Raw genomic sequence first — 14751 nt, forward strand, 5'->3', positions numbered from 1 at the left:
ATAAGATTAAAACCCATAAGGCCAGAAGAGAATGGCAAGATATCTATCGAGTGCTCAATGAGAAAGGCTTTCAGCCAAGAATACTGTATCCTGCTAGACTGTCATTCAGACCACATGGAGGCATCAAAACCTTCTCAGACAAGCAACAGTTGAAAGAATCAACTATAACCAAGCCTGCTCTGAAAGAAGTTCTGATAGGTCTCCTATAAACAGTCAGGCAACCATAAATAGGCCATATATCAGAACACTCTAAAAATCTACAAGAATGGTGTTAAAATATCTTCAATCTTTGATATCAATAAATGTCAATGGCTTGAATTCACCTATTAAAAGGCACAGAGCAGGAAGATGGTTCAGAAAACAAAACCTAACAATCTGCTGTCTACAGGAAACCCACCTAACTCAACAAGGCAAACACAGACTCAAAATGAAAGAATGGAAAACTATCATACAAGCCAATAGCCCACAAAAATGGGCAGGAACAGCTATTCTCATATCTGACACCATAGACTTTAAAATCAATAAAATTTAAAAAGAAAGGGATGAACATTACTTAATGCTCAGAGGATCAGTCAATCAAGAGGACCTAACAATTATTAACATGTATGCACCCAATGAGAAGCCATCAAAATACATCAAACATCTACTGAAAGAGCTACAACAATATATTAACAGCAATACAGTCATAGTAGGGAACTTCAACACCCCACTCTCTCAACTTGACAGCTGATCCAAGCAGAAAATCAGTAAAGAAATGAGGGAGCTAAATGAGATAAACTAGAACTATTAGACATTTTCAGAGTCCTTCACCCCAAGAAACTGGAATACATGAGAAAAATGCTCTGTCTTTGATTGTCAGAGAAATGCAAATAAAGATAATAATGAGATACCACTTCATTCCTGTGAGAATGCCATATATCAAAAAAGGTAACAGCAGCAAATGCTGGAGAGGGTGTGGGGTCAAAGGAACCCTCCTGCACTGCTGGTGGGAATGTCAATTGGTCCAACCTCTGTGGAGAACAGTCTGGAGAACTCCCAGAAGGCTGGAAATGGACCTACCCAATGATCCTGCAATTCCTCTCCTGGGGATATATCCTAAGGAACCCAACACACCCATCCAAAAAGATCTGTGTACACATATGTTCTTAGCAGCACAATTTGTAATACCCAAAACCTGGAAGCAACCCAGGTGTCCAACAACAGATGACAAGTTGTAGTATATATACACAATGGAATACTACTCAGCTATTAAAAATAGTGACTTCACCATTTTCTGCCCATCTTGGATGAAGTTTGAAAAAATCATGTTAAGTGAAATAAGTCAGAAACAGAAGGATGAATATGGGATGATTTCACTCTCAAGTAGAAATTGAAAAACAAGACCAGAAGAGAAAACACAAACAGAACCTGAACTGGAGATGATGTATTGCACCAAAGTAAGTAAAAGACTCTGGGGTGGGAAGAATATAGGTCTTGGAAAAGGATGACAGAGGACCTAGTGGGGGTTGTATTATTATATGGAAAACTTGGAAATGTTATGCATGCACAAACTATTGTATTTACTGTCAAATGTAAAACATTAATTCCCCAATAAATTTTTTAAAAAAGCAATACAAAGTATACAGTTTAAAAAAATCTTCTTGCCTAAATTTAAAAAAAAGTAACAGGAGATTAAAGCTAAAATATTCCACTGAGTAGATCATGTCAAAAAGGAGAGCAAATAGATCATAACAGATTTATCATCCAACTAAAGAGGATTTTTAAAAAAAAAATAGAACAAAAATTTAAAGAAGCAATTTACAAGATTCTCTTAGACAGCAGCATTTCTTGTACACTTATTCAGTCCAGAAGTGACTGAGCAGAATGCAGACTCATCACGGTAAGTTTCAGACACCATGAGAGGAAAGTCCAGGAAAGGCCCTGGCAGCTGCATCTTCTCAGCAGGGCAGCCTGGAGGTGCAGAGTAGTTAGAGTGCTGGACTTGAAAGCACAAGGCCCTGAGTGGTGCTCTGGCTCTCTATCATTAACAGAAAACATTAAGCTATATTTAAATAAATACACACATGCATCGGGCAGGAAGTAGCTTCCCATGCAGGAAGCCCCAGTTCCATACCCTGGTAACATACACAACACCAAGGCACTAGAGAGCTGTGGTTTCTCCCCCATGCCATTCTCTCTCTCTGGGGGGGGGGGGGGGGGGGGATTTGCCTGAGTGCAGCTGAAATCACACATTCGCACATATGAGACCTGGAACCACCACCAGGTAAATTTCTTTTGAAACTATAAATTTGTGAAGCATGGAAGTACCTCCCTGCCAGAACAGAAGCCTTTCTGTGCCTTTGGCCCCTGAGTGCAAGGCCAGGCACACATGAAGTGCAATGGACTGGGCCAGTGGAGCCATCCTTCAGTCTCAGCCACTCTTTTCTCACAAAAAAAAATGTGTAAAATTCTTTAAAAGAATGAACACTTGTGCCAAGAGGTCTCTAAGCAGCACTGTGCACTCCCAAGGCCTCTTCTTGGTTCCCTAGGGCCTCACAGGAAAATGTCCCTGTGGGACAGGGAGACGGCGGTGTGGCTCGCGAAGCAGACTCACCCCTGGCACCACCATAAACCAGGGCCGAGCAGTGATCTGCAAAATAATTAGATCACGTTTGAGGATATAAAAGTACGTGTGACCAAATTTAGAAAGTGGTGAGATAAAAATAAGAACTAACGAGCCTGTAGACAGCTCCACCGGGCGGTGTGACTGCACCCCCCACCCCCCGGGCAGTGTGACTGCACACACACACCCCCCCCCCCCCCCCGCAGTGTGACTGCACCCCCCACCCCCCCGCCCCCCGCATAGGAGGAAGCTTGAGGGCTGCCGTATCCTGCCCCCAGCCCCCACCAGAAAAAAAATCAGCTAGGAATGATCATGCCTCAGTTATAACAACAGAACAAAGAAGAGATAAAGAATGATACATCTGTAGCCTTATCTTCTGGGAGTCAAAATATTCTATTCTATTCTATTCTATTCTATTCTATTCTATTCTATTCTATGATTAATAAGACAAAAAGTAGATTGGGTTATATTATGATGATGAGTATAAACTTCTTTAAATGTTTTATTTTAAATATATATGTATATATATATAGGACAAATCACCTATAAAGGAACGACAGACAATTGGAATGACAGAAATCCACTAACAAGAGAAGCCAGAAGACAATGAAGTAATATACACTGAGAGCAAATAACTACTATCAATATAGCTTTAGGTATCCAACAAAGCCCAAGAGTAGAAACATAAAAACATAAATTTACCACCGGCCAACCTATTCTAAAGAAAGTTCCAAAGAATAAATTAAAAGCTACTGCAATGTATTGAGGGGATGATGATTCCAAAAAAAAGTCCAAGAGATACAAAGACAGAAATGACGAACATGCAGGTAATTCTGAGTGAACACTGGTTAGGAAACAGAAAGATTATGATACCCAACTTATAGTTTTAAAAAAGATCAAAATGAAACAGTTACAAGGAAAATCAGGAAGATAAAGACACACTGAGAAATTCTAAAACTTCACTGTTTTAGAATGGGGCCAGAATGTTAACTTTTGGAAAATCCAGTTAAATTTGCCTGAATTTGTTCTGTGATTACCTGTGTGTGTGTGGGGGGGGGGGGGGGCAGCAAAAGTTTATATTTAAACTAGAAAAAAAAAATCTAACAGTGAAGCAATCAACACTAGTAACAACAGAAATGAAAGAAACTTGGGGGTTGGCAGTAGTGCACCTGGTTAAGACACACATTACAGTGCACAAGGACCTGGATTTAAACCTCTGGTCCCCACCTGTAGTAGGAAAGTTTCACGAGAGTGGTGAAGCAGTGCTGCGGTATCTCTCTCCCTATCTCCCCCTCTTCCCAATTTCTCTGTCTCTATCCAATAATAAATAGATTAAAAATAATTTTTTTATAAGAAAGCAAATACGGGAGTCGGGAGGTAGTGCAGCGGGTTAAGCACACGTGGCGCCAAGTGCAAGGACCAGCATAAGGATCCTGGTTCAAGCCCCCAGCTCCCTACCTGCAGGGCAAGTTGCTTCACAAGCAGTGAAGCAGGTCTGCAGGTGTTTATCTTTTTCTCCCCTCTCTGCTCCCCCCCCATTTCTCTCTGTCCTATCCAACAACAACATCAACAACTACAAAAAAAAAAAATTAAAAAGAAAGCAAATACAAGTCAGAAAAAAAAACCCACAAAAACTAATCCAAATTTCTCAATAATTCCAATAAACATGAATAGCTAAAACTTACAAGACAAACTGAGAGGGAGTCGGGAGGTAGTGCAGCTGGTTAAGCACACATGGCATGAAGCACAGGGACCAGCATAAGGATCCATAAGGATCACAGTTCAAGACCCCAGCTCCCCACCTGTAGGGGAGTCGCTTCACAGCTAGTAAAGCAGGTCTGCAGGTGTCTGTCTCTCTTTCCCCCTCTGTCTTCCCCTTCTATCTCCATTTCTCTCTGTCCTATCCAACAACGAAATCAGTAACAATAATAATTGTGGTGACACAATATGTGGCGACCATGGATGGAAGACCCGATACAGTGCTAACATCAACCTTGGTGACAGAGTGTGCAGTGGTCTGAGCAGACGCATGGTGGACGGCAGGTGGACGGCAGGTGGATCCAGTCCATGCTGGTGTACAAAGTATTGTGGGTAGGCTGAATAGACTTAAAAGTACAGCCAGCTGAAAGTCTCTCTGTCTCTCTCTCTGTCTCTGTCTCTCTCTCTCTTGCTCTTTGGCTGCTGCTGCTTCTCCTGGTCAGAAGCATCTCGACGGAGGTGCGCTAGGTCCCGCCATGGCTACTTCTCCTGGGAACTGAACATGTGTGACTCTGCTAGCTAGTAAACTTTTAGACCCCATTACAGCCATGAGCAACCTTTACCAGAGCTAATAATTGTTTCTCTTATGGGACTAAACTTTTGATAACTATATTCAGACGTTATGGACCTAGCATACGGTTAACCCTTGAAGATAAGTGCTTATTTTGCCTTTTACCTGTTTCACCCTAATAAACTGTGTATTGTTTTAACTAGTGCCCAGCTCCCGCTGTGAATCCTTTTACACGCCGCAGCAGCCACCAACACCCAATCAACCCCCTTTTAAGGTAAATTACAACAGATGGTGCCCAATGTGGGGCACGACAAACCCATGACCCTGAGACTAAGAGTCTCATGCTCTACCGACTTGAGCTAGCCGAAAATTAAGAAAATTGTTAAAATGTAATAGAGGTGGTCTCCATCTCTCTTCCCAAGAATACAGTTTTATCAGTTGAGACATGGACACAAATTGGAGATTTACTGAAAAATACTGGCATTAGTCACATCAGAACAACTTTGGACTTACAAGCTCTGCCTTTCTGCTCTAAATCAATTACAGGCTTCTTTGCAGGACTATTCCCTAAATCCTTCTCCTCAAACTTCCAATTCCACTTCTTCCTCCTCCTATTCTCAGACACAAACTGTTTCTGTCATGCCTGAAACTCAAACATTCTCCCATTTTCCTGCTGGGCCTGTAGCTACCTTACAGATCTGCCCATGCCTGGCTATCGATGGCTTTAACAAAGAAAGGGGGAGAAATGGCATGGTGCCACTTTATAATTTATGGAAATCCTTTCTCCTCTCCTTGTTCTTCCCCTTCCTCTAACGTGATGTCTGATTCCTTACAACTACCACCTCTTCCTACTGTGCCAGGTGACTCATCTCAACCCCTTTCTAACTCCTCATCCTCCTTTGCCTTCACCCACAATAGACCCAGATTTGCCTGCTACCAGTGATAAAAATAGAAAAATTCCTATTGAGCGAGACCTTAAATTTGATGCCTTTCCCATGCTCCCTACAGGAGAATGCACTGAGATGGAATATAAAGTTTGGCCAGGTCAGGTTCCCAGAGATATCTCACCTAGTCAGTTAGTGGGTGAGAGTGCCGTTACTTCTCCCAGTGAACATATGAACATTAGAAAAAATAGCAGGCACCTTGTACCTTGCCGTGCAATCAGCAGTCAGATAAGTGATCAGTTACCTAGCACTAACGCAGAGGCTTTCAGCTCTGTTATTCAGGAAGCCACAGAACCCTACAGAGAATTTGTGGGCAGGTTACAAGAAGCTATCAGTACACAAGTAGACAATACAGAAGCGGCTAGAATTTTAATTAAGAGACTAGCCTATGAAAATGCAAACCAAGATTGTAAAGGAATTCTTGGGCCACTTAAGGATCTAGATTTAAGTATTTTTCAGATGATAAAAGCATGTACTGAGGTACAGACTCAAACCCATAAAGTACATGTTACGGCTGCATTTAAGCAGCCCACATATGTGGCGGGCTCAGTACAGCCCATGCAAAACAAGGTTTGTTTTAAATAATGAGGGCCGTTTACAAAAGAATTGCAAAATGAATCTCAAACGGTTTGATCATAAGATATCTAGAGATGACAGATATTTAAAGCCTCCCTTAACCAAATGCCCACTCTGTAAAAGAGGCTTTCACTGGGCAATCTACTGTCCATCCAGAACTTATGCAGAAGATAATTCTCTGCCCGATAACAATAAGCGGGGCCCTGGCTCTCCAGCCTGCACAGCTATGAGGACTATTGGATGACTCTGAAAGATAGTCACTTACTGCAGGCATGAATCCGAATAGACTGCTTAACTGTGTAACTTACGTCTTTAACCTTCTAGTCTCTCTATGGAGAAGTGATTTATTTGGATATGAGGTATGTATGAATGTATTGACACAAGTTTATCCTAAAGCCATTGTTGATCGTGGAATGCTCTTATACACACCTGTGTCTTTTAACCAAAAGTGAAAGAATAGAAACTGTATCCACCAGTGTTTGGTGTCCTCTCCCCATAGCTTTTACAGATGTTTTGCCACTGTGCTCTAGTTAACCTCTCTAGTTCAAGCATATTCTAGAATTATTGGTACTGACCATGCAGGACATATACTGGCCAGCTATTAATTCCCAGTCCCTCTCTTACCTAAGTGCTAAGCTCTAGTTAAATGATTGGATATTTCTCTGATACAGCATGAGCCATTGTTTCTTTATGCCTAGACTGGTGTGACTCCTCCCTTTATGGGTGTTTATCTCAGTAGACTTTTTTAATGTTGATTCTGAAAAATAGATGTTTTACACAGCCCTCAGTTTGCTAAGTTGCAATGTATTCCTATCTCTGTGGACACTGTTACAGGCTTTATATGCCACCTGTCGCACAGAAAGCAGCCCATGTTTGTGAACACTTTCTCCGCCTTTGCTGTTGAGGCATTCCTTATTACACTATGACCCTAAATATGTTTCTAGATTAAGGCTTATTTCTTCTAAACATGCATTCCACATGCCTTACTACCCCACTAGATGAGTAATTGTGGAAGGCCATATGTACCCTTAAAGGCTATTTCTCAGACATGAACAGAATACAAGGAGCTTTATAGATTTTAAATTTTGTACTGTATAGTTCTAATTGGATAGCTGCTAAGCGTTACTTTTCTCCACAGAGCTATTCCTTCTCCAGCAGATGCCTCATGATCTCTCTCTCTCTCTCTCTCTCTAGTCTTTGTGGTTAAAATCAGTAAAATCACTAACCTAAGGCACAGGTGTGTTAGTTCTAGTTTCTCATACAGGTCCTGCTTGCACCCATGCTGAGCAGTGAAACCCCTCTCATCTGCAAACTCCTCACAAGAACACGAGCTGACGCATGGATTGCAGCAGTCCAACACCTTGAATATGCCATGACTGCCACCCAGAAGCTACTTCAACTTGGGGATGCCAGAGCTGATAATTGTTTATCTTATGAGACTAAACTTCTGATAACTATATTCAGACGTTATGGACCTAGCGTACTCTTAACCCTTGAAGATAAGTGCTTATTTTGCCTTTTACCTGTTTCACCCTAATAAACCTTGTATTGTTTGAACTAGTTCCCAGCTCCCGCTGTGAATTTTTACACACTGCAGCAGCCAACACCCAATCAATCCCCTTTTAAGTTAAACTACAACAAATAATAACTACAACAACAATAAAAAAATAAGGACAACAAAAGGGAAAATAAATAAATTAAAAAAAAAAAAAAAAAAGACAAACTGAGAGTAGATTAAAAATAATCTTGCTGGGAGCCAGGTGGTGGCGCAGTGGGTTAAGTGCAGGTGGTGCAAAGCGCAAAGACCGGTGTAAGGAGCCCAGTTTGAGCCCCCGGCTCCCCACCTGCAGGGGGTCGCTTCACAGGCGGTGAAGCAGGTCTGCAGGTGTCTATCTTTCTCTCCTCCTCTCTGTCTTTCCCTCCTCTCTCCATTTCTCTCTGTCCTATCCAACAACGACGACGACAACAATAACTACAACAATAAGACAACAAGGGCAACAAAAGGGAATAAATAAATAAAGTAAATATTAAAAAAAAAACAAGACTATGAGGCAAATACTGTCAATATGAAGTTTAGGTAAAACTGATTAGGTAAAACTGCTTCCACATAAAGACAAAGAGTAAGACTAAAAGTTCAATTGACCAGAACAGTTAACTATTTTAAATATGCTCATACCAACACTAACAGCCTCAAAATAAATGAAGCAGAAGCTGGTAAAAGTTCACGGAAGTTTAGGTAAATTTTCAGTCCTGATGTATAATCTCAAGCGGTCTCAATTATTGGTAACCAGGCAGGCCAAAGAGGTGAATGTTCAGGCTGTGTAAGAACGAATCACAGTCCTGATGTGCAGTCTTAAGGCGATCTTTCAACTATCATGTTAGACTGAAAATCCAGCGAGGCTGAGATCTGAACACAAACGCAGAGCTTTACCTACTAAATCCCAAGTCCTCAGCTCAGCGGAAACACTCACCTTCGAGGCTGACTGCTCTGCCATGTGCACAGCCCAGACTCCAGCCTGGACCCCAATGGGAGAGGCTTCAGAGGTCTTTCCCTTGCTCACTCCATCTGTCTCTATCTATCAGGAAAAGCGAAGCCCCACTAATGACCAAAAAGAAAATTCCCAATTAAACAACTAAGAGTTTACTTTCAAAAAAAGAAAAGTTTACTTTCTTCAAAAATGTATTTGATGGGTATAGAAAAGTAATTAGCTGAAGTTGTCAGCTTTTAAAAGATAGACATTACACAAATTCAATTATCCGGCTACAGAAAAGTCAAGGTTAGAGGGGTCAGCGGACAGCTCACCTGGGTGCAGGACCCAGCTTCTAGCTCAGCCCCCACTGCACTGGAGGAAGCTTTAGAGCACTGACCTCGCTCTCTCTCTCTCCCTTTCCCTCTGTATATAACTTTAAATATATATATATATATCACAGTGAGATAGTTAGAAAAACCTGGGGGGTAGGTGATGCCTCGCCCAGTAGAACACACACATGGCGAGAGGACAAGGGTTCAAATCCCCATCCTCACCCGCAGCTCTCTCTCCTCTATCACCCCTATGAAAACAAAAAAAAAAGTAGCAGCTGAAAAGTCAAGTCATATTGGCACCAAGCCCCAGCGATAACCTTGCTAGCAAAAAAATACATAAATCAATAAATCCTTATAAGCTATAAATGAAAAACACTTCCAATTAACTTACAGGTCAAAGATAAAATTATCATAAAAGTGGGAGTCAGGCGGTAGCGCAGCGGGTTAAGCGCATGTGGCGCAAAGTGCAAGGACTGGCATAAAGATCTTGGTTCCAACCTCTGGCTCCCCACCTGCAGGGGTGTTGTTGCTTCACAGGCGGTGAAGCAAGTTTGCAGGTGTCTTTCTCTCCCCTCTCTGTCTTCCCCTCCTCTCTCCATTTCTCTCTGTCCTATCCAACAATGACGCATCAATAACAATAATAACTACAATAATAAAACAAGGGCAACAAAAGACAATATTTTTTTTAATTATCATAAAAGAAAGATTGGAATGATACTGAAAACACTACTGCATACCAAAATCTGTATGTACTGTGGAAGAAATACGGCACACCAACGGAGTTACAGCTTAGATACTTTTATATCCAAGACCCATGCTTACATCTTAAATTTGAACAGGAAAAAAAAATAAAGTCAAAGAGAAGAGGAGGAGGAGGAGGCAGAAGAGGAAGAGAAAGAAGGAAAGTCAGAACTACTACTGTATGTTAAGTCTTTGAAAAAAACTGCAAAACAAATTTTTGGTGACACAAGTTCAAGAGAGACAGCACAAATACCACTAAGTAGGAAGGTCAGCAGAAATGCTGTTTCAGTAGAAATGCAAACAGCAAAAAAAGTGAGACATCCTAGCAAGGAGTTATGATAAGCCATGTCCATATTTAAATTAAGAAAAAAACTTGTAAAGAAATAAAAATAATTAATTTTTAAAACTTGGGGTACAGCATTTGAGGGAGGAGAGAAATTGAACTATTACAGCATTTCTAAGCTTGTAAATCAGTTACTGCCAAAAACAAATGAAGACTAGTAAGGTTTTCAAAAAAAAAAGTATAAAAGCTGCCACACATAAAAGCCTATCAGCTGACAGCTGTTTGCAGTGTCGCTCTCCAGCGTGGAACAAACTAAGCCAGCAGTCCTTATCGTTACAGGTACTAGATGTTTTAGTACTTTAACTTTACAACAAAACAGTGATATGAAAAGCCACACAACACGAATAGAGTTTAATGAATTCACGCAGGTCGAACACTGTTATAAAACTGCTCCAGGTCAGCCACCCCAGGAGCCTTCCCAAGCGCTCTCAGCAAGTAGCATTAAGTATTCCAGGTGGAGGAGATAGCATAATGGTTATGCAAACACTCTCATACTTGAGGCTCCAAAGTCCCAGGTTCAATCTCCCGCACCACCACAAGCCAGAGCTGAGCAGTGCTCTGGTTTTTCTCACTCTTTCTCTCTGCATCTCTCTCTCTCAAAAAAAAAAAAAAAAAGAATAAAATGTTTTTTTAAAAAAAGTATTCCGGGGGCTGTGCACAGTAGCACAGTGGGTTAAGCACACATGGTGCAAAGTGCATGGAACGACCTACGGAACCCAGTTCGAGCCCCCAGCTTCCCACCTTCCGGGGAGGGGGGGGGGCACCTCACAAGCGGTGAAGCAGGTCTGCGGGTGTCCATCTTTCTCTCCCCATCTCTGTCTTCCCCTCTTTTGATTTCTCTCTGTCCTATCTACAACAATAATAACAACAATAAACAACAAGGGTAACAAAAATGGAAAAAAATGGCCTCCAGGAACAGTGGATTTGTAGGGCTGGCACCGAGCCCTAGTGATAACCCTGAAGGCAAAATAAAAAAAGAAAAGAAAAAGAAGGGGGAGGAGGAGGGAGAAGAAGGAGGAGTAAGGGGAAAGAGAAGAAGGAGGAGGAGGAAGAGGAGGAGGAGGAGAAGAAGGAGGAGGAGGAGGAGAAAGGAATTCTTTTTGTCTTCTATATCTTTTCATCTAGCCTCCTCAGACTGCTTGGCCTACAGTGTTCCAGGGATTGTATTCTGCCTACTCATCCTGCAACTCAGCTTCCTCCTGCAAGCTTCAGTCAAAGGTCTGATAGTTCAAATTCAAGTCCTCTGGGGCAAGACGAAGGTAACATTTTTTCATTCAAGAGGTGCTAAATGTAGCCCATTGAGTCCAGTGCCCGCCCTACCATGCGTACAATCCAGGTTCAAGCCTTGGCACACCCTGTGGAGTATACGGTGGAATTTCTCTGTGCACAAAAAGGTCTAGGAGCAGTCAAACTACACATGCGTGAGGCCACAGGATTTTTTTTTTTTAACTTTGAATTACTTCATATGAAAAGGGGGGGTGGAGGGGCAGAGCCAGGACACCAGTCCAGCACGTGCAATGCAGAGCTGACCTGCAGCCTCGGGCATACAAGTCTCACGCTCTACCAGTTAAGCTATTTCCCTGGTCTCCTCACTGTCCCTTCTTGTTCTATTTTTGGGCATAAAGAAGATTATTCTCAAAGTACGACTATTCATAAGCCCCACTGGAAAACATTTACCACCTCATGAAAAAAGTCAAATTAAAAGAAAATCAAGCTGTGCGAATCAGTACCTTGGCTTTTTTCTGTTTCATTTCCTGTTGCTTCTTCTTGAATATCTATCCTGGGGGGTCTGTTTTGCCCCTGGACCATCTCTGCTAGCATTTCTTCTTGAGAAGTTCGAGTTCTGGGAGCAACCGGAAGTGTCTGTTTCTGCGAGACTTTTATATAAAAAGCAAAAGAGGTGGAGATGCAGATGTCGTATTACAGCAAAGCTCAACAAGTGTCAGATTAAACCTAACTGCCTCTTTTGACTTGTACTATGTGAGTTCAAACTTTCTCCTTTAGGCAACCCTTGGGCATTGTAAAACACATTCTTTTTTTTTTTTTTTTTTTTATTTTTAATATTTATTTATTTATTCCCTTTTGTTGCCCTTGTTGTTTTATTGTTGTAGTTGTTGTTGATCTCGTTGTTGTTGGATAGGACAGAGAGAAATGGAGAGGAGGGGAAGACAAAGAAGGGGAGAGAAAGACAGACACCTGCAGTCCTGTTTCACCGCTTGTGAAGCGATTCCCCTGCAGGTGGGGAGCCGGGGGCTCGAACCAGGATCCTTACACTGGTCCTTGTGCTTAGCGCCACCTGCGCTTAACCCGCTGTGCTACCGCCCGACTCCCTGTAAAACACATTCTAACTACACTGCACCAGGTTAGTCCCCTGTGAGGACGGGGTGAGGGTGGAGCGTGGTGTCAGGTACCCAGCCCAGGACGTCACAAACAGGAGATATGTGTCCTACCAACTAGTTCAGTCTCACCAAGAACTCACTTTTTAAACAAACACAGCTTCGGTTCTGCTGTTGTTTCCTGATCTATCAATTTCAAGTTGCAATTTACATTAACCAAGGGGAAGAATGTCAGGGAACAAGTAGGTGACTCGGTTGCAGAGACCTGGCACTGCATAAAATGACAGGTCAGTCAGTTGAAAAAATATATACATACAATGATTCTTTTTCAGAAGACTTGGAAGAAGCCTCAGCTATTATAACATACCATCATTTGGTTTTCTTTTCTAGCGCTCTAAATTATGCAGTATTTCACTAGGATGGGGCAGGGACATCACATGAGTTAATTCTCTGCCTTATATTCTACTAATGGAATGGGCTCTACTGAAGAGAAAACCAACTTGACCATTTACCAGACTTACACAAATTTGTCTAACTTCAGCCTCAACATCCATTGTGCTCCTTTTTACACTTTATAAGTGCACATATAGTGTTGCCTCTGACACGCTATAACTATCAAAGTACCATTTTTATCAACACTCCCTTTAGTTTCCATGCACTGAGTTGGGGACGTAGCTCAGTGGTAAAGCACGTTCCCCAGACAACACAACGCGGCCTGACTCCCATCCTGGGCACCGGAAGAGTGAAATTTCTACTGTGTATTTCAGACAAAATAGAAAGACAGAACCTCAGCTCTCGACATCTGGAAGTATCTTTATTTCACCAGAGCTCACGGAATGATCGTTTCTAGCTTACTCAAATGTTATAGGGATCTCTTAACTTAATGTAAACATTATGCGTTTAAAGTACCTGATGAGTAGTTAGTTGTTTTTGTTACAGATTCTTGAGCTTCAGAGATAGCCTTCAAAATTAGATTCTTGTTAGCTTGTTTAGAAGGTGGAAGTGAAGGTCTAAAAAAGTGAAGAAAGGCATTTTGATTTTATTTGCATCTCTTCTATCTGGCTTGTATACACGCTAGTCTTTCTGTCTTCACTACAGCTTTCTCATAAGTTTTGAGCAGGTTATCTGTACTTTTTAGGAAATGTAAACTAATTGAAACCTTACTTCTTGCCTAATGTAAATTTGTATGGGGCCAGTCAGACAGCTCACTTAGGTAGCAGTGCTGTTGTTATATTACGACTCAGGATTGAGCCCAATGCTATATTTTGCCCTACCGTGTCTGTGTGTGTTTGTGTGTGTAAAAGTGACTAAATATAAAAATGAATTTCGGGAAAGATTTAAAATACATATCTGAATTAACTTCCCTCCCCTCATATTAGTTTTTAGTATCATCTATAAACTTCTCCAACATTCTCTCAAAAGCCAATGGAGCCACCTGGGAGTGTGCCCAGCCTGTAAGCATGGAGTTCCAAGTACAATCTCCAGCATCACATGCCAAAGTAATGCTCTGATTCTCTCTCCACCCATCATAAATCTTAAAAAGAAAAAAAGATTGGTCCAGGAGGTGACGCAGTGGACAAAGCATTGGATTCTCAACCATGAGGTCCCGAGTTCGATCCCCAGAAGCACATGTACCAGAGTGAGTGATGTCTGGCTCTTTCCTCCTATCTTTCTCAAGAATAAATAAATAAATAGGAAAAGTCTCCCATGCCAGTGAATTTCTCTTTCTCTCTCTCTCTCTCTCTCTCAGACTGCAGCAGAAACTGGAGATTCATTGACTGAGGTGGGTATCCAGGTACCTCCTTTCAGGCTTTGCTGGAACTGACACGCTGCTTGAGACGCTTCCTGTCCGGGACCCACAGTCATCATCTTCCTCCTCCTCTTCTCCGTCATGACTGAATTTTTTTACTTTAACAACTGAACTTACCACAGGCAACTTTCTCTTGCGAAAGTTTTCTTCCTGCAATCACATAAGTTTTACACTTCTAGACAGAGAAAACAACAAAATCCTATTTTTTCTTTTTCAGGAAAAAAAAAAAAAAAAACTAGGGCTGGGTGGTGGCACAGCTGTGTGAGCTCACGGGATCCAGTGTGCAGAGACCCAAGGTCAGGGCCCTGCCTCCCACCTGCAGGAACC

At 41.8% G+C, this 14751-nt stretch overlaps 1 protein-coding gene across 9 annotated transcripts in view; it reads right to left on the minus strand.

Annotated features, from left to right (window-relative positions):
- The window catches only part of ZC3H14 (zinc finger CCCH-type containing 14), a 53018-nt gene that overhangs the window by 22308 nt on the left and 15959 nt on the right, over positions 1-14751 (minus strand). For all 9 annotated transcript variants that reach the window (XM_060181227.1, XM_060181225.1, XM_060181224.1 and 6 more), the window contains 3 exons: positions 14414-14574; positions 13524-13624; positions 12009-12155 (listed from right to left, as the gene is read on the minus strand). In XM_060181227.1, the coding sequence (XP_060037210.1) occupies positions 12009-12155; positions 13524-13624; positions 14414-14574 (409 nt within the window). The remainder of the gene's footprint in view (positions 1-12008; positions 12156-13523; positions 13625-14413; positions 14575-14751) is intronic.

The sequence above is a fragment of the Erinaceus europaeus genome, chromosome 22, assembly GCF_950295315.1.
Source record: "Erinaceus europaeus chromosome 22, mEriEur2.1, whole genome shotgun sequence".
NCBI classification, from domain to species: domain Eukaryota; kingdom Metazoa; phylum Chordata; class Mammalia; order Eulipotyphla; family Erinaceidae; genus Erinaceus; species Erinaceus europaeus.